The sequence below is a fragment of the Squalius cephalus genome, assembly GCF_949319135.1.
Source record: "Squalius cephalus genome assembly, chromosome: 25".
Taxonomy (NCBI): domain Eukaryota; kingdom Metazoa; phylum Chordata; class Actinopteri; order Cypriniformes; family Leuciscidae; genus Squalius; species Squalius cephalus.
In genome coordinates this window covers 22,808,663-22,829,018 of record NC_137146.1, presented here as the reverse complement: position 1 = coordinate 22,829,018, position 20,356 = coordinate 22,808,663, and the positions used below count along the sequence as shown (strand labels likewise).

Below are 20,356 nucleotides of genomic sequence, written 5' to 3'. Positions count from 1 at the left end.
AATCTACTTAAAAAGTAGAGGTGGTCTAAATATAAAAGAAAATGGCATACTATATTTTCTGTGGAAGTCTTAGGATCAAAAAATATTTGTCCAATCATTGCTTCGGTCTGAATGCAATGATACAATATCCTTCCTGTCCAGTGTCCTTGTTACACATTACAGGCATTTACTATAGTATTAACTATAAATTATGCATAATTAAATGCAACTAACCCTAAACCAAACCCGAATCCTACCCTAACTCTATAGTATGTACATGTAGTTAATTAATATTACTCTATTAATATAGTACTTAAAAGTAAAATTACATTGTAAAAACAACACCCATAAAATAAAGTGTATCTAAATATTATATAAAAAAATATGTTACTCCTAATTTAGTATTTTTAGCATTATACAGTATATCATGTCAGTTAATGCATGACTAGTAGATACCTGTTCCATTGATTTCCAATTGATTTCAAAGTCTAATCCTCACTGGAAAACAAGCTTTAAACAAATAATTTTGGGTCCGGTCCAGATGTCACGCTTCACTGGTCTGGTTCATCATTATAAAAGCATCATGAGCACAATTTGCATATAGGGAAAATGATGGACAGCAGGCTTTTAATTACTGCCGTTGGATGCAGATATATTAAATCTGTTGTGACATTTAATTTAGGATTTAGTTAATCTCGCTTTTGCCTACTGAAATTTCATCAATTTAAAAATCATTTTCTATTATTTATTTATTTATTAATTAATTAATGTATTAATTCATTACTGATGCCTGAGGTTCAAATAAGTGTACACATTTTCTGTGGAATAACATGCACTGATGAATCGAAGAAAATAAGACGAGAAAATATTTAAGAAAATATAAGTGTCGATTTCAATTTCATGTTGACCTTATGCCAACATTCAGAATTATTTATTAAATGATCAAGTGAAATAACCACTGAAGATTGATTTGACTGAAATGAACCAAATCTGACTACAACATCTGACCTCACTAAGGCATTACCGCATGTATAACTGAATCAGTGTAAATCACATCTTCAGCCTCTTGAAATGCACCAATGTCACTTCACATATCCTGATCTGAGCCGCGTATCCATAGGGAAGGCCTGCCACATTCACCTTCCTTCTCCAAAGCAGACAGGCTGTAATATAACAGAACCACCAATGCCTCCTGCCTGCCTTGAATGGCTGTTTTCTCTGTGATTTATAGTTATCAGCAATGCTGATCAAGGTCGACCGTGCAGCCCATTTTTCACCACCTGCTGTCGGAACCCAGAGAGCGAGCCAGCTAACCACAGGGAAGCGTGCCCCGAGCAGCCACATTAAAGAACATGATGCTTTATTATACAGCCATGGCTGTCCATCATAAAGTTGAAAACACACAATGGTCAGATATACAAGATCATCCACATAGACAATTGCAAAGCCTACAGGAAAGCCAGAGTTTGAGTAAATGGGGTCATTATGTCAAACTAAAGTTTATTTAGTGCATACATTCAAAATTGAAAATGTAAGTGTTAACACACACTGTTAGGGTAATTGTGCAAAGTTACCTGTCATTTTGCTTTGAATTTTAGTTTATTTACAACTATTTCAGTCATGAAACTCTATGGTGCAGGCTGATTGGTCCTTTACATGCAATCTGCTAGCAGTCAAATGTGATGCGATCTGGGAAAACCCGTCGGATGTCGCGCTGGGCCGTTTTCAGTAAATTCCAAAATAGTTTGAATGTCAGTTTTTTTTGTCAAATTTTTTTTCCATTAAATTATTATTCTAACATCTTTTTTCTTATCTCTGAAAATATCTTATAATTTTATCTTGGCAAAATTCCCTTGTTTAGTGCAGGAAAACAACGATTTATAGTGTCAAGCTGAAAATACTCTCTTTCTCTAATGCATTCTATGCGACCATTTTCTCTAACGCCCGGCAGAGGTGAAAAAAAAAAACCAATCGCCGTATATCCCATACACCTGTCCGTCTCTTAACACTACAGATAGTTTACCTTTAAAATAAACCACATACATGTACAGTGAATGTGTATAGTGCGCATTTAGCGCCAATCCTGTTTAAACTATAACGTCACGCAGTTTTATAACAATCGCGAGATGGACAAGAAGCGTCTCGACGGTGACAGTTAATTAAACCTGTTTTTCTCAAAACTCCGTTCCAGAAAATCATAGCGATCGGCCGACTTCAGATAAACATAACTTTTGCTACCAACAAGCTATGATAAAAATAAAAACAGATTTGGAAAGGGCTTGATACCAGCTTCTAGCCTGACTTCGTCATACTCATATTCTAGTCAGAATGTGAGTCTGATACCGCTCCATAGAAATTTGATTATGGGGCGTGTCTCAACCGATCCAGGAAAAAAAAAAGCTCTGCACTCAATTGGATAGACCTACAACCAATCAGAACAACGGAGTAAATGACGCATGTTCTTCATTCATATTTTCAACCAACAAAATGTCGTGGGCGCTGCTCTCTGTTCCTCTTTTAAAATGAATGCGCTGTGGATATCTTCTATAACAGACGCGATGGCGGAATCTACACATGATGTTTCATAAACAAAGTTCGGGAGGAGCACGTTCAAATAATCAATCCAATCAACTTGTCATCAAACAATACCATGTCTAACGTTACCGAGGAAGCATATTCACTCTGTCAACTTACCTAACACTCCTTGACAGTTTTTCAGCATCCCTCGGTCCCTCCACCACCCCGAATCCTCACTCTTGTCTTGTTCTCTCACAACCAGGAACACGAGTATGGGGGGAGTATGGCTACCGAGCCCACAGCCCTCTCCTCGGACAGCACGTCATATACGCATTTATTCTATCTTACTTATTTGTGTGAACTCGTGACATCTCATATAGCCTACGCATTTATTCTATCTGACTTATTTGTAAGTGTGAACTCGTGAAATCTCAATTCTCCTGCTGCAGTCGTCTTTGTTGTAAACTAATTCAAATCAAGCGCTCTTTGGTGACGTGGGTGATTACGTAACCGCAGATCATCTGTCCATCACTGATTAAAGCCCGCCCTGGCAATTTGATTGGCTCGGCCTTCTAGGAGCCGAGCATAATTACTCCTCAATGGATCGAGTCCAGACCGAACTTCCCGACCAAAAAATGTTGTGGGCGGGGTTCGGGCTGGCACCCAGGCTAACCAGCTTCCATATGATATCTAAACCTGTAATAGGTAAAATTTCACCATGTGGTGGGTTTTCCCAGATCGCATCACAAATCATTTACTACATGGCACAAACTGATTGGCTGATTCTTGCTCAACATTTGAATAGTCTGGTTTACTGTTAATAATACATCAGTAGTATGTAATTACTGTAATCTGGTACTGCAGTGCATTATTGTTCAAGTGGGTGGGCCTTTATAAAACAGGTTGGGCAAAGCATAGAGTATGAAAACTGCACGCCAAATTGCCAAGAAAAAATATATATAATTACGGGAGTGAATCCGCTACATTGTTCTGCAAGTCGCTCTTGAAATTGCTATGACTGACAGTGTTAAGAGTAGCAACGGACGAGACAAACATTTGACAAAATAGACCAGTGCATTAAGTTCTTTAGTGTAACTGCAGACTAATAAACCTGCAGCAACATAGACAAGAATAAGCAAACAAGGCTGGGTACTTTTAGAAGCTTTAAATATAATTTTTTAATGCATGCTTTTTCACATGTCCTTTTATATTTTTATTTTTTATTTTATTTTAAATCAAAACATTTAAAAGTATTTAATGCATTATTTACTTATTAGAATGGATAATTTGTTATTATAGCTATTTTATGATAAATCAAAAAGCAAAACATGAAAATAACTACATTAGGAAGTGGCGATGGCAAACATGCTCACAAATGCTCCTATGTACTGGTTATAGTGGTAATTATATCATTTAGTCATTTTCCATATCTCCATGAATGAAAATGAGAAAAGTAGATCTTTGTCAGATCTGCTTCTGTGTCTTGTGCTCTGTGGGACTTTTATGTTGTAGTTTCTCTTGTGGCCAGGTTGTAGTTTTGTAGTCTTTTCCATTTTCATTAGTCTGCTCCAGGTGTGTCATTTTCCCTTGTTAAGCTTGTTTACCCCTCTGTTTAAATAGCCCTTGTTTTCTCTGGTTCTCTGTCGGTCGTTGTTTGATGTCATGCAGGTGTCTCCAGTTCCCCGTGTGCTCTTTGTTTTTCTCAGTGTTATTTTGTTCCTGACTTATATTATGATTGTTTATTTTCATTAAAATCTCCCTGCATTTGGATCCTTCATCTCTGCCTGCTTTCTTTGATTGCCCCGTCCCGTGACAATCTTCTTTAAAGTGATTTTACAACACATATAGAGGTAATAATAATAATAATAAAGTGTTTAAAAAGTTGGCTACATGTGTTCAAAACATTATTTTAAAAAATATTTTATTGTCTGGGGTCCAAACATCCCAAGTGTGCACCATAGAAAAATGGCCCCGATTGCGCTGACCTCCGCGATTGAGTATAAAAGAGTTCAGCATTTTAGCATGAAAACGCAGCTTAAATTGCTGGTATTTTTCAGATATCTGAAAAGAAGGAGGCATAGTGATGATGTGAACAATAATACATCTCTGATCTGTTTTACTCATTTGGAGTAATAATAATAATACATTTATTTTATATAGCGCCTTTAATAGTTACTTTCTCAAGGTCGATTAATTCATCTACCGTAATTATTATTTTTGGAACAGATAAGGGGCTGAAAAGACAGCCTAACTAATGCTTACCTGTGGTAGTTTTGTAATCTGGCTTAAAATTATATAAAATTGATCTACTTGACAAAGAGAATCTTTGCAAACAGTTTATTAGTATACATAAAGTTTGTGTATTGTTCTTTTAACACATTTTTATATCACGCATAAATAATTGACACATTTAAAACATTCACACATTTGTCTATGAAACTTCTGGATTTATATATTTTTTCTCACTTAAGGGGATAGTTTGCCCAAAAATGAAAATTCTATCATTAATTACTCACCTTCATGTTCCAAACCCACAAGACTTTTGTTCATCTTTGGATCACAAATTAAGATATTTTTGATGAAATCTGAGACCGTTCTATCCCTTCATAGACAGCAACACAACTACCACTTTAACACTTCAAAAATTTCATAAATGAGACCAAATGAAATGAGCAGTTTAGTCCAAATTTTCTGAAGAGACTCGACCGCTCTATATGATGAACAGATTGAATTTAGGCAATGTTTTTTATGTAATGGTTTAAAAAAAAAAAAAAAAAAACATCACTTGGTATGATTTATAAGCTGTTTTTCTGATAGGGCCCGACCAAATGGCCCCAAAATTGTAACATTTTACTATCTTTGTGGGGACATTTCGTCCCCACAATGTAGGTTAAACAAACACACACACACACACACTTTCTCTTTAGTCTTTAAGTTACTCAGCCGTGATTCACAGGACACATAAACCTCATGGATCAGGGCTTCTTTCTCAACCACTGTGCACCGACCCAATACAATTAACATTCCCCATAATTCTCATGCAGCCAATACAATGTGAAACTCCATGTTTTACAAGTCAATCACTCTGCTGTACAAATATTAGGAAGGTGCCTGCTGAATTGATCTTTTATAGCAGTCTAGCTTGTCCTTTAAAGCAGGGTAATTGTTGCATTGAAATGTAACAATAAAGACACACGTTTATTGATGTATGCATCAACTGTATGGATGAAACAGAAGGTGTGAGGGCTAATCTAATTAAGAGCTGATTGAGAGCAGGGGTCACCTCCCACACACACAAAGAGGACGAGATTTATTATGAAAATACATGCTGACAGTTGCATCACACACTTCATATGAATATTAACCTACATCTATCACTAGGGTTGGGAATCGTAAGAAATTTTCCAGTTTCGGTTCCGATTCCGTTTCCGCCAAACAATTCCGGTTTCTGTTCCGGTTCCCATTCAATAAAAATGATTTTAAACAACAATAAAAACTAGTAGTAAGGGAAAAATGCACAATCCTTTTTGTGTTTATTTCTTATACTTGTCAAATGAGTTTAACAGACTGGTAATGTCAACAAATTATTTAGCAATTTTATGCAAAAATAATTAATTTCTCTGATGGACAATAAAAATGTCTGCAATCTCCTAGAGAATTTGGGACCTCTCTTAGCTTATTGTATCTCCAGCAGTGGAGAATACTCTCTCAGAAAGGGCAGAATATGCTTGAACACACATGTAAGATCCAGACGGGTGAAATAGAATATTTGTAAAATCGGTTTGAATGATTGATTCATAAAGACTTATTTCATTACTGGATGAATCAGCGCTCTAGCGGTTAATAAACAGAACTGCGCGCGTCTTGCGGAAGAACATTGTAGCCGGAGCTACTTCTCTATATGTCTATGATGAGTCTCGCAGGCACTGGGATACTCCGCAGCGGAGACGACCCGACCGGTGTAAAGTAGTCCGAGTATAAACGCTTACTACGGTTTGAAAAAAGGCATTCATGATGTACTCGCTCATTAGCGCGAAGATATTAGAATGTTCCGGTGTGAAGTTTTGTGATTTAGGAATAAGATCGTGTGGGTGTTTGAATCAAGATCGAGATCTTTTAAAGAGTAGCTAATCGTGCAGCTCTACTGTCTTTATACTCTCTCTCTGCGTTGATATCTGACACAAAACGTATATGAGTAGGCTTTTCAGTGCATTCATTACTATTTTAATATTCATGAGAATATTCATATTCTATTAAAGGATAAGCTTCCAGCACTTCGCCCACACATCGCACCAGAACCATTTTCGGAACCGAAACAGGAATTTCGCACGGTTCCGGTATTTTTCAAAAACACTAACAGTTCTGGAAAAGAACCGATTCTCGGTTCCCAACCCTATCTTTCACCACATCATCTATTATCTGCTTTTTCTGTCTTTTTGTTTCTCTTACACTGTTTCTTTAGTTCAAGTTGTGCATTTGCATGATTTTCCGCAGATGTAGGTTGTAATTGTAACATTATGTTGTGTATACTGCATGTCTGATTAATTTGATATGTGTATAGGATGTGTTTGGGTGAGGAAATTAACCCGTTAACAAAGGCTCTTGTATTTACAGGTGTTCATTGACTGCTAACACAGCTCAAACAGGACAGTCCTCAACATTACTTACTAAGATTGGACAAAACAATTATATTATTGTACACAAATAGGATTTTGACTTATTTTGATTGCATATTGAATTAAACACATTTATAATCAACATTTCTTGGAAAAAATATTGGGGATTATTTTCAACGAGCCTATTGCATTGGATTCTAGGATAGCATGTTACTTGAAAAATATGTGCAATCCCTCCTTTGTCGTCAATAGTGTGCCCACGATGCATTAAAATACTGTCAAGCTAGACAGCTCACTAGATTTTGAAAGCGTATATATCTTATCTCCAGATAAAATAAATATTTTTTGGTGGGTTTAGTCATGTGGATAAATACGCTGGCATTTGAGAATTTAAAACACTCTGCAAATGATTTAACCTACACCATCATTTGAATTCTGTACATAATCCAAACACAGGGCAGTAGCTTGCTGCTAACTTCAACAAATGATCATACGGGGCAAGTCGATGACTCCCATTAAGGTTAAAAGACATTTACTCCACAAATCATACTCTTGTTTGCTCAAAAGCATTCATCGAATCTCGACACGCTCGGCATAAGCCAGGCTCTGCGCGGCTGCTTAGACTAAGGACACAGGGGTGGGCCATTAAAATGGAACCAGATGGTTTAGGCCACAGCAGGCATTAGCTCAGTTTAATTTCTCGTTGCGAGTGTTGAGTAATGTCGATTATGTATCTGTTTGATATAGACCCCTAGCTAGAGAGGCAGATCAATGGGCTCCACTAATTATGCAATTATATAGCTGCTTTAGTACAATCATAATGGGGGCAGGCAGACAGAATCAAAATGAGAGAGTCTATTACAGCCAAAGCGGGACAGAGGACAAAACAGAGAGATGAGGAACGCTGAATGACAGTCGCTTAGTGCAAGATGATTCATTACGGCAAAGATGATTCGGAGACAGGTCTTTACCCAAAAATGAAAATTCGGTCATCATCTACTTACTATCGTGTCATTCCAAACCCAGAAGACTTTCCGTTAATCTTCGGAACACAAATATACTTTTATTATTCACTCATCATTTTGTCCAAATATTGAAAGTATATGTAATTGTCATGTTTCAAAAAGGTATAAAGACATTGCAAAAGAAATCCATATGAATTGTGCAGTCTTTCATTAGAGAAACGATAACTTTATATAAAGCTCATTGAATATGATCAATGGAAGCTCATATGTGCTTGCTTAATACACAATAATACACAATGTACTTAATACACAATGTACTGTATGTTTGAGATTCCATTGGTTACCTTCCATTTATTTTCAATAGATGGACAACATTTTTTTTTTATTACAAATGTTTATTTGCATATTAAAGATTAACGAAAATCAGTGGGTTTGGAACGACATGACGGTGAGTAAACGATGACAATTTTAATTTTTGGGTGAACTAACCATTTCAGAGAGAACTCAGGAGTTTTTATTTTCTGGATTGGATGTGATCCTGTTTCTTCATAATAGCCCATGTTTACTTTTAAGCCAATAAAGAAATCCAAGTGTTCCATTTGTTTTTCTTTTGTCAGAGCTTTACTACTAGAGTGGTTCTGAAAGCACTTGATTTCTGTGATGGAAGCAAGTGGTCGATGGACGGAGAAGCCCGAGGGAGAGAAAGGCTTTGCCTTTGTAAATAAATTACCTGTATCATTGATTCATTTATAGATTAATTCAGTATGAGCTGCATCAGCTGTGACGTTCTGACTTTGATTGATGAGTTGTAGAAACTTCTTTGGGGGAAAAAAAAAATATATAAAGGGAAAACAAATTCTGGACCAAAGCGGTATTAAAAAATTCAATTTCTGGCCTGTCCTTGAAAATCAAGAAGTACCTAATGTTCCAGACAGAAACTAAGGGCCCCGTTTTCTGCGAATCAGCCCAACTAAGTGCTTCTGACACTTTAACGAAGATCAAATAATCAGCCAATGATGGCCAAAGCAGTGCTCTTTGCTTTCTTTAATTGGCTGTGTCAGGGCCAAAGTCTTTACATACATTCATGAATTCACTGAAGGTGAGTCATGGGGGGGGGGGGGGGGGTAATCATGTTAAAATGGTGACAAACCATGTCGTATTCCACGTTTCCTACTCTTGAAAAATGGTCAGGCTTCTCTTCATAACGTTAATCCAAAGGCACAAATATAAAAGAATATTCAAAATGGACAAATATACGTATATTTTAGTATATTTAAAACAAATTTACATAAATATATATTTCAATAAGTTTTAGTTACTTTACCCTAAATGTATTTTAAGACTGGAAATATCTGACATTTGAAACATTTTCAATTTGAAAAATGTATTTCATTAAGCCATGCTGTTTACAATATAAATTTAGCATATTTTAAATATATTATATATAGAAACGCTGTACATGTTAATACAATATGCTTACTTTATATGGTGAGGAACGTGTTAAGCCTCTTTCACTCTATCATCTGGCTGAGATTCTTTCTCTTCTAGAATGGGGCCGCAGGTGTTTTTTGAATTTGAAGTGTTGTTTTGAAGTGTTTGTCCCCTCGAAACAGTCTGCATTCAATGACTAAACAAGATGTCACACTGTTTGCAGCGTTAACAGTTCTGTTAATTAAACTAACATATTATTTTACGCTTTTCTTCCAAAACGCTAGTTATGTATTTGTATAACACTACCCGCAATGATTGTAAAAACTATGTAACAAACTTTTAAAGTCCCAATATGTAAGATTTTTGGATTAAAATATTCAAAAACCACTAGAACAATGTTATATATTATGTATGTGTATATATATATATATATATATATAGGCTATATATGGTTGACTTGTGTACTTACATTATCCCAAATGTTTCCAACAATGTTTAAATCCAGAGAAATCAGCTATTTTAACTAGTGTAAAGGCCTGTGTAATTGTGTCGTCTGTCAATGACGTCAAATACGTGTTACCCTCGATTTCCGGTTATGTAAAAACCATGGAAACACCAAAGACACTTTGATAAATAATGTGTTTTATTAGACAGATGAGCAACTGTTTGGATGTCTTTATCGACAGAAAATTAATCATTGTCATATACCTCAACATGGTTATTCTTATTGTTTGAATCTTTTGTTTTCTTGATTTACCGCAAGTAACATTTTTGTACCATGCCTCAGAGACAACAGTATTTTGTCTTTGTACTTTAATCGTTAAAATAAACAAACAACCAAATGAAAGGATGGCCGACTGCAGCATTTAAGCATTATAAAAATAGCAACGTAATATATCCAAGGCTCTCGGCCCCGTCCTGTTTCATACCACAGTAATGTTAATAAAACTTTAATATATTAGCTCATCCATGAACATGATTTCTGCCTGAGTCCTGTCGGATTGCTTTCCATCGGCTGTGGAGGTGAAGACGACAACTCCCATGATTCCACGCTCATTCACGACATCATCAAGCTACGCCTTTGTTAGTTTTTTTTTAAACTTACATACTGTGCATTTAATAAAAATAAATGAGTGAAAACAAGAAAGATCAATTTTAAATTTTTAAAACTCATTATTGAAACAAACAGAGAGGCAGAGGTTCCTCATTACCTTTCAACTCATTTCATTCCGACAGATCTGTTTACCTGTGCTGGACTGACATGAACGATAACGAGCTAAAATGATGGTGTGAAAAATGGGCAGAGCATCAATCAATACGAGAGCAGAGACATTGTGCCATAATTTCCAGCTAAATTACTCTACCCGCTTGCTAGGCGGTGAACTGCGCTTTGTTATGTTATGAATCAAAGCCAGATGAGATGAATGACTGTGATCGCTGAGTTAATGTTCCTGTGTGAGAGTGATGAGGGTGATGCTGATGCCTCCATATAGCTGCAATGCAGGAACATGAACAAAATTGTAATGAAAGAAATGATCAACACCCTGGTTTAAATATGCCACAACATCTACATAACTGAGATACATTGCTTTTCTTGACTTAGCAGGACAGATATAACTGCTGTTTTGATCATCTTGTATAGCATGACTATGTTGCAGCCAGAGTTATGCTTGAAGAAGATGAAAAAGAAGATGAAAATTGTTATAATTTACCCTCATGTCTTTCCAAATGGCAAGATTGGGAGAGAATAACAATGTACATTTCTGTCTGTATCTCACACAAAGGTATTGTATGATTTCAGAAGACTTGGAATGTAGTACTTTTGTAGTCAGCCAATGACAACAAATCATATTTCTGGTTCAACTATCCCTTTAAAGTTGCATTGAAACAGAAGCAGCGGCAGTACATTTCATCTGGTTTGTTGTACATTCAAGTGAATTGAATTACTTTTAGAAAAAATGTGGGGGATGGGGTTTATTGTGGGGGGGGGGGGGGGGATCTTCAGGGTGAATCTTCCTTTCTTGTCGACTTTAAAAATGTTAAAATGTTCATGCTTTTTTATTTCCAATGTGTGAACAGCTTGTAACAAAACCTAAGAAAAGTAGAGAGAGACCTTCCCTGACTTCCTAGGTTGTCTAAAAAAGCCTGTAGACGGATGTTTATGAGAAGGAATCGGGATGTTTTTTGCCGGGAATATCAAAATGATTTGACTTGCTCCCGAGAGCCTCTCTTCCCTTCTATGACACATGAAACAACTGCTTATACAATCTATAGTCTCACATAGTCAAATCTATAAAGTCTATAGTCTCAAATATAGGCCTAATTTATAATCAAACTATCATAACAGTGTAATTTTTATTACCTCATCTGTTGACTTGTCAAACATATCCACATCGCTATTTTCAGATGCTTTCTTAACTGCTGCTTTCTCACAGCTGTTGTGGGTTTATTTTGTAATTGTGAAGAAGGCATACAAAAAATATTCATCAAAACATCGCTCTCAACATTGCGGAAACGAAAAAGAACTTCGCCGTGAGTATATTTGGGCCTTGAGTCACGTTCAGTCTTTTGTACTTTACATTACAAACATGAGCACGAACAGTATGTACCGGGCTGCAGTTCACTTAGCGGCCACCGGTAGGGTTAATAACAAGGATCACTGAATTTTCCATTTAGCTCCTTTAATAATAAATTAATATATAAAAAAGAGATAAACAAACAACTTCAGCAAGCTTTTGCCATTTGCGTGTGCAATATGGATTTGAATGAACGGTTTGTGGCTAAGATTACAGCTTTCTGAGGTTTGAGCATGGAAACGCTTCCATATCTGCACAGCCCAAAGCAGCTGATTAGAGGAGACAGCTCAATAAAGCTCAAACCAAATCAGACTGCTTGAGTAATCTACCCGCTGATAAACGTCTTCCTCTTTTTGCATTAAACCATCCATTTGTATGAGGAATAGACATCACAATCCAGACACATATCCACAAAGATTTAATCACCCTCATTCTGACTTAATTCAGAAGAATTGCCCCAAAAACTATTTAAAAACCTTCAGACCCACTTAAAAATGGCTGATTGGTTATTTCATTAGATATAAAATATAAAGCAGGTCATCTGAGCTTGAATGCTGCTGAACATTTTCGCATAACTTTACTTTTCTGAGCCATTTTTGCAAAGAATTTAATAGCTGTTTAGGTGATTTTTCCCTTGTGAAAACTGAAGTGCTTATTTGCATGTAATCTGCACTTGTAGTGTACTTCAAACCTTAAATGTATATTTAAACAAAAACTGTACTTGCAGATATTATAATATTATTTAAATAAAACTTGAGTCGAGTTACGGTGGAAGGGTGAACTCTGACCCGACATATGACGTGGAACATATGGCCTAGGCGTAGTGTAAGCTCAGGTGAGAACTGATGAGCATAACGGGTCAGAGGTCACCCTTCCACCGTAACTCGACTCAAGTTTTATTTAAATAATATTATAATATCTGCAAGTACAGAGTTTTTTTTTTTAAATATACATTTAAGGTTTGAAGTACACTACAAGTGCACATTACATGCAAATAACAACTCGACTCTCTTGTGTATGTGCGTATGGCCATTGCCAAAAGCCAGTGATTATAGTTTATAAAGTTTTAAATATGGAAAAAAAAACATCACGTTGCTTCAGAACACATTCATTAACCCACTGGAGTCATGGATTACTTTTTTGATGGATGGATGTGCTTTTTTGGAGCTTCAAATACTATAGTCTAATATAAACTAATAGTCTTTGTCATGTTTCAAGAAGTACACTTATTTTTTGTTGACTAACATACTAAAGCACATGTAAAGAAATGTATTATAATTTTAACTGTAGTGTGTTATTTAATATTACATTTAAAGTTAGCATATTTTGAATGTACTGAATTGCAACTTCATCATTACAAATGTTTACCAATATTGTTACAAATATATTTAAACACATGACATATTATTTTCAATAGAAATGACATTAAAGTATGTTTATTTGTTTACCATAAATGCTTGTCAGAACATTCGGCAATACAATTTAACTATATTTCAAAGACAATATAAGTAATTATGAAATTACATATTAATATGTCCTACTTGAGTCCTACGTACATGGGTCAAAAAAAGTACTCAGCTTATTGCGTTTCACAAAAAATTCTATATATTTTATCTCAATTGCAATTAACATGCAATATTGCATTTAGAAATATTACATTCAGTTCATACTTAAATGTTATATTTTTTCACACTTTTTTTTCTGTAAGGGTTAGTAGACGTACAATGTAATTTCTCCTCAAGTTCACACAAGTACTCTTGCCAATGATTGAACCATTAACATTTCACAACCACAAAGTGTCAAATAATTGTCTTAAATCTCAACACTATATCTGTCGTTTTGAAACCTCATTTTTAAAAATATTTTGCTTGAAAAGTGCACTTATGCTTTCTTAAAAACTGATTCCACTTGTTATGAAGCAATTATAAAGCATAAGATCTTGAATCTCAAATGCTTGAAAATCATGACAATGAAAAAAGGGTGGAATTCATTTTACCTTGAAGAGGAAATGAGTAATGCACAACGCTGTATTCTGCTACCTCTCTGAATTGATTATGGGCACAATGAGAATTATAATACGTTTGTGACTCAATGCTCAGATAATCTCTGCAATCTTATTAGATACTGGACATCTAATGGAAGAACGGCGCTAGAGGAAATCAAATGTCTGCTGATGAGAGCACTTACTGCTGATCCACTTAGCGTTCGGGTCGTGAACTTTGAAGTCTTTCTTGAAGATTTCTTCAACTGTCACTTTTCCCTTAAAGGCCAGGCTATCGTCCTCACCTATAGGGAGAAAAATAAAACAGAAAAGCCTTTTAGACCTCCAAGTTTATTTATACGCCACCATCTCCTGCTCAGTGCATGACAAAAACTCTCAGTTTTTCAGGTTAACGGGAGGCAAACTGTGTCTGCATTGGGCTGAATTGGCTGACAGGCTCTTCTTAGAGGGATTTCATACCAGTTGATTTTTCCTCTAAAAGATGTGATAGTCTCTCTTCGCTAATGCAACTGTAGCTCTTGGGCCTGATGTGAAAACCACAGTGCTCTCTTAACGCAGTGCTGCAAAAGTCACCTCTGTTTGACACAACCTCTCTTTTGCACCAACTCTCCGCTGGTAGTGGAAAAGCGTTTTAAATCGCACGCATTGAGAAGGAATGCGCCGGCAGAGCTTTGCATTAAATGACAGCCCCATAAGGTGAGAATGAACACCAGAATGTATTCAGTGTGTTTGACAGAGAAAGCGGGGAAGAATCTATCAACTCACGCGCACTTCATCTCGCTCCGACTAATATTACGCTGTCACTTTGACTCGTGTACGTGTGCAGGTTCGAGCGTGGGCTGGGTGCAATTCTCCAGCGCTGAAGAGGAGAGGAAAAAAAAGGGAGGACATGGAAGTAAACACAATCAGGCGTCCCTCCAGGCTCTGCTTTAGACCAATTGAATGTTTCATTATTAAAATGGGCTTTGTGCATTTACAGCTGATGCCAGCACTAACCTGATTTATTTAGTCATAATTCCGCACATCAGATATGATCACAGAGTTCTTTCGTCTAGCATATGACTCATTTCAAATGCATTGGAAGATGCAGGAAAGGCAATATCTGATTTGTACCATTTTGCTGTCAGGATGAGCAGGATTATACATCCTAAATAGGAAGACTGCAGAAGAGTAAACATCAGAAAGCCTCAAAAATATACTGTTTGGAACCAACTTAGGAAATATTTCGTCTTAAAGGGCACATATTATGCAAAATTTGAACATAAATTGTGTGTACACAACCACCCTACAATGATAAAAATCCACCCAGTGCTTTTTAAAAAAAATCCCCATAAAGCTTAAGCACCATCTCAGAACAAGCCATTTTCAGATTCTGGGCAATGTGATGTACTTTTGCACAAGCCCCTCCCATGACTGTTGACGGACACTGCAGTTTTAGCGTAGACCTGCCTTAAGTGAGCTAAACACAGTCCGCCATTGTTTCCATGCCGGAGCTAGCCTGGGTGCCAGCCCGAACCCCGCCCACAACATTTTTTGGTCGGGAAGTTCGGTCTGGACTCGATCCGTTGAGGAGTAATTATGCCCGGCTCCCAAAAGGCCGAGCCAATCAAATTGCCAGGGCGGGCTTTAATCGATGATGGACAGATGATCTGCGGTTACGTAATCACCCACGTCACCAAAGAGCGCTTGATTTGAATTAGTTTACAACAAAGACGACTGCAGCTGGAGAATTGAGATTTCACGAGTTCACACTTACAAATAAGTCAGATAGAATAAATGCGTATATGAGATTTCACGAGTTCACACAAATAAGTCAGATATGCGTATATGACGTGCTGTCCGAGGAGAGGGCTGTGGGCTCGGTAGCCATACTCCCCCCCGTATTCCTGGTTGTGAGCGAACAAGACAAGAGTGAGGATTCGGGGTGGTGGAGGGATGCTGAAGATCTGTCAAGGAGTGTTAGGTAAGTTGACAGAGTGAATATGCTTCCTCATGCTGATATAGGGTAACGTTAGACATGGTATTGTTTGATGACAAGTTGATATTGGATTGATTATTTGTACGTGCTCCTCCCGAACTTTGTTTATGAAACATCATGTGTAGATTCCGCCATCGCGTCTGTTATAGAAGATAACCAAAGCGCAATTATTTTAAAAGAGGAACAGAGAGCCGCGACATTTTGTTGGTTGAAAATATGAATGAAGAACATGCGTCATTTACTCCGTTGCTCTGATTGGTTGTAGGTCTATCCAATTGAGTGCAGAGGTTTTTTTTTTCCTGGTTCGGTTGAGACACGCCCCATAATCAAATCTCTATGGAGCGGTATCAGACTCACATTCTGACTAGAATATGAGTATGACGAAGTCAGGCTATGCCGGAGCAGCTGTAGACAAGAATGTCTTCTAAAGTGATTGAGGTGTTTTGTTGTTGGATGTAAGAATGAATATAGCAGTTTTCATTTACTCTCGTTGTTACTCGAGGATGGATCTGTACCAGCTGTTCGTGATCAAGCTTACAGTCTCCGGAGCGATAGGCCTAACGTTACTGACCACGGCAGAAATGAAAGTGAGAGCGTGCACTTTATGACAGCTCACTTATATGGTGCACTTCTTATACGGTGTTTATTCAGCTCTTACAGTGATTTTCTGGAGTAAAACTGACTCTTCATCTTTTGTGTGATGTACAATAAACTTCATTGAACTCATCAGTATATTTTGGTCATCATTCGGACAGGGTGTGCTACAACAGGCTTGTACTAATAGTGGATAAAAGCAAGATGAAAAATAAGTTATAACCGTAATTAAACTAGACTATACCTGTTCTATTTCTATACAGCATACATTCCCTGGATCTGTGGGCATTATTGTCCGACTCCGGGTCGAAATGAACACTGCTACTGAGAGTTTCTGTTCTGATATTATCAGATGAGATTGTCCTGACTGAGCGCAAGCTCGTGAGGCTCCGCCCTCTGTGCCGGCAGCAGCAGCTCATTTGCATTTAAAGGGATACACACTAAAACGGTGCGTTTTTCTGAGCCCCAAAAAGTGACGATTTAAACATGCTGTAAAAAAATATCTGTTGGGTATTTTGAGCTAAAACTTCACATACACACTCTGGGGACATCAGAGACTTATTTTACATCTTGTGAAAAGGGGCATAATAGGTGCCCTTTAAATTGCCTTGTGGAATATAGTCTGGTCCACTCTCTGGGCTATCCAGCCACCCATTTGGAAGGAAGGGGCTGTTGGATTGATTTGTCAAGCAACCAACCATAGTTTATTTTTCTTTGTGATTTTTAAGAGTGGATAAATGTGAATTTGGACATAATTGAGAGCAGAATGTACAGAAGTGTTTGAGAATATCTCATTTATTGGCTATTCTGTCTTTGCAACAGGTTTCCCACATGACCAATGAATTTCATTGGGTTTTCCAATTGTTCAATATTACTGAATACAGCTTATATATAAATATAGATATAACACTCAAAAAAGCAATTTCTAGACAAATTGTTTTAGAGCTGAACATAACTAGAAGTATTAAAAAAAAAAAAATTCACAAATATTTCCAGGTTTTCCATGGCCATGGGAACCTAATAGTTTCAACAAGGATTTGAAGCCATAAGCCAAGCAAACTTTAGATAATCCAGTATCTAACTCTAAGAAGCAGTTGGAGCTGCAGTAGAAGGTAGTAAGTTGCTCCCAAGATAAAAGGGTCATATTATTTCTTTAAAAAGATAAATAGTTTATATTTAATTATACTATATATTTTTAACAGTAAAAAAGTAATAATTATATAATAAAGAGGGCGTCTGCATGACTGTGCGACTGGACCAGCTCTCTTTCCCTGTAATTTCTACACTGTCCTATTTAATAAAAGGCAAAAAGACAACAACAACAAAAAAGCACACAGAAGTGCTCACTGTAGCAGATTTTGTAAACATGACTTTGTTTCCTGGTGGGCTGATAAAACCTGTATCAGAAATTGCATAAAAGCCAGGCAATCAGATAGAACCCAACTTTTTTTGTGCAATATGCATCATGCTGTCCATGAGCGGTCCGTGAAGACGGAGGCTGATACTAGGAAACATTTAAACGTGAGAAAACGTGGAAACTTAAAAAGTGGATAAACCTACATATTACATTAACAGCAATATCTTAGGCAAACAATATATAATAATCCCTGCCAGTGTGTTCAGTCAAGTGAGAATCAAAGAGTGACAACAAAAGAAATGTCTTGGGCATGTATTCAAGTTTTATGCCCTGCTGGTGTGTCTATGTCAGAGCTGATGCATGGTGCAAAGAGGAGAAATGAGCCCAGCTGGAAGCTTCTCCACCTGACTGCTTGCTATAGAGAGACTGCAGCGTGTCTGGACTGTGCACTGTTAAAGCTGAGTTGCCCACCATTGCAGATAGATAAATATTCATCACTGTAAACATTTCCTAAGTGCACTGATGCGAACACAAAAAACAAAGCTCAGTAAAGTTCAGTCATGCAGTCAGATTTATTAGCACTTTATTTATTAACAAGATTTTCTGAAAATGTAAGTGATAGTTATAGTAGTCTTCAAAATCAAAGCAGATATTATTACAATTATTTTTCAGGTATTCAGCAGCAAAGTACTTCTAGAAAAAATATTTGGTGGACAGTAATTTTCTAAAATCTAAACATTTAGTGAGGTACATAATTTAGTTGGGGAAAAAAAACCTAAACATAAAAACATAAGCGCTAAATCTTCACAGTTTTAAATTACTTTGAATTCAAAGTCTGTTGTGATATAACAGACACCAGGTATAGGGAATATTTAAAAAAATAAATAAAAACAGCAATTAACTCCTGCTAGATAAAGTCTTTTCATGCAAATTCATAGACCTTTATCTACAGACTAAGTATAATAATTGTAATATTGAATCATATCGGAGAGAGTAGTTTTATCGCGCTGACTGTCATAACATGAAATGCTTTTTTAATGCTGAACGGAGAATGACTGACAGCAGCAGCGGAGGAAACATTTCCGTTAACTTAAACTAACTTAGGCTGGCTTTGGAAGACTCGGAGTATGGTGCATACAAGTGCACAAAAACATTCATGGTGCTTTATAATATGTTTTTGCCTTTTGTGGAGCTTAACATCAGATTTGGATAGGTCGCGTCTGACTGATACCCGATCCGTCAACAATTCCAGGTGGAATATTGGATCCGATACCAATACTGAATATCGGATTGATGCATGCTTAGTGTATGTATGCTATTTCACAGACATCCTGCATCTGGAAATTTGTTTTTAGCTTTCTGTGAAAGTGGTGTTAATGTGTGAATATTCTTTTATGGATGCCTTAGCATAATATTAGAGTAGTGAAGAACCTCTCCCAGAAATTCACAGCTACGAAAAAGACGAAAATTAGGACCATGTAACTGAACAAATAAGAAAATGAGGACAATCACAGGCATTAATTAAAGAACAGCAAGAGCTTTCATTAGCTGCGGAAATGGGAGATGATCTCCACTTCAAAGTGAGAATGGCTGAATGAAAGGAACTTTTGTTATTTAAGAAGATTACAGTGTTATCTGTAAGACTGTAGGTCTAACGTACTGCTGATTTCATATGCACTGCTCTTTTGTTTGACAGACATGTGGATCTTTCTTGTCAGCCCTTCGGCCCAAAGTTAATGAAACGATTAAAAGGAAATGAATACCTTCCGGTTCAGTGTATGATTCATTATTTTTCTTAATATATGCTGCTTCGTTGTTGTGGAGCAGAATAAGAGAGTGTTATTTTTATCATTTGCTGATGTGAAAATGCAACGTGAATGCTGAGGAAGGAACATTATTAAAAGGCCATCTACATTTTTGATGGATTGACAATGTTTTCACTGAATCTTGTGCTTTAAAAGATGTGCACACAGGATTGTCTATGTACTCTGACTTTGTTGGTATTCATGAGAGAGGCTGGTGTAAATGACTCAATTCACTGCTGTCAGCTTAGATATCAGCAAAATATTTAAAAGGCGTTTAAAATAACTTTTTTGGGGGGAGAATTACTCTGGCAATCGCACTGAAAAAATCCTGGAGAGTCGGAAGGTGACTTGGCTGATCTCTACGCAGAAGGAAAGTGCAATTTCAGTAACAACAGGACAGAGAAGAGAAAATAACTCTGGGAAGGTTATCTGAGAGACCCCCCGCTATGGTGCCACGGAGCGCAACGGTTCCTGAGAGATTTGCGCGAAAAAGGAGTCCTTCCCGGAAAAATAAGTTTCCATCACAAACCCTCTAA

At 36.9% G+C, this 20,356-nt stretch overlaps 1 protein-coding gene across 2 annotated transcripts in view; it reads right to left on the bottom strand.

Moving 5' to 3' along the window:
• dpp6a (dipeptidyl-peptidase 6a) overlaps window positions 1-20,356 on the bottom strand; it is a 352,775-nt gene that overhangs the window by 81,201 nt on the left and 251,218 nt on the right. For both annotated transcript variants that reach the window (XM_079863854.1, XM_079863853.1), the window contains exon 3: window positions 14,272-14,370. In XM_079863854.1, coding sequence (XP_079719980.1) covers window positions 14,272-14,370 — 99 coding nt within the window. The remainder of the gene's footprint in view (window positions 1-14,271; window positions 14,371-20,356) is intronic.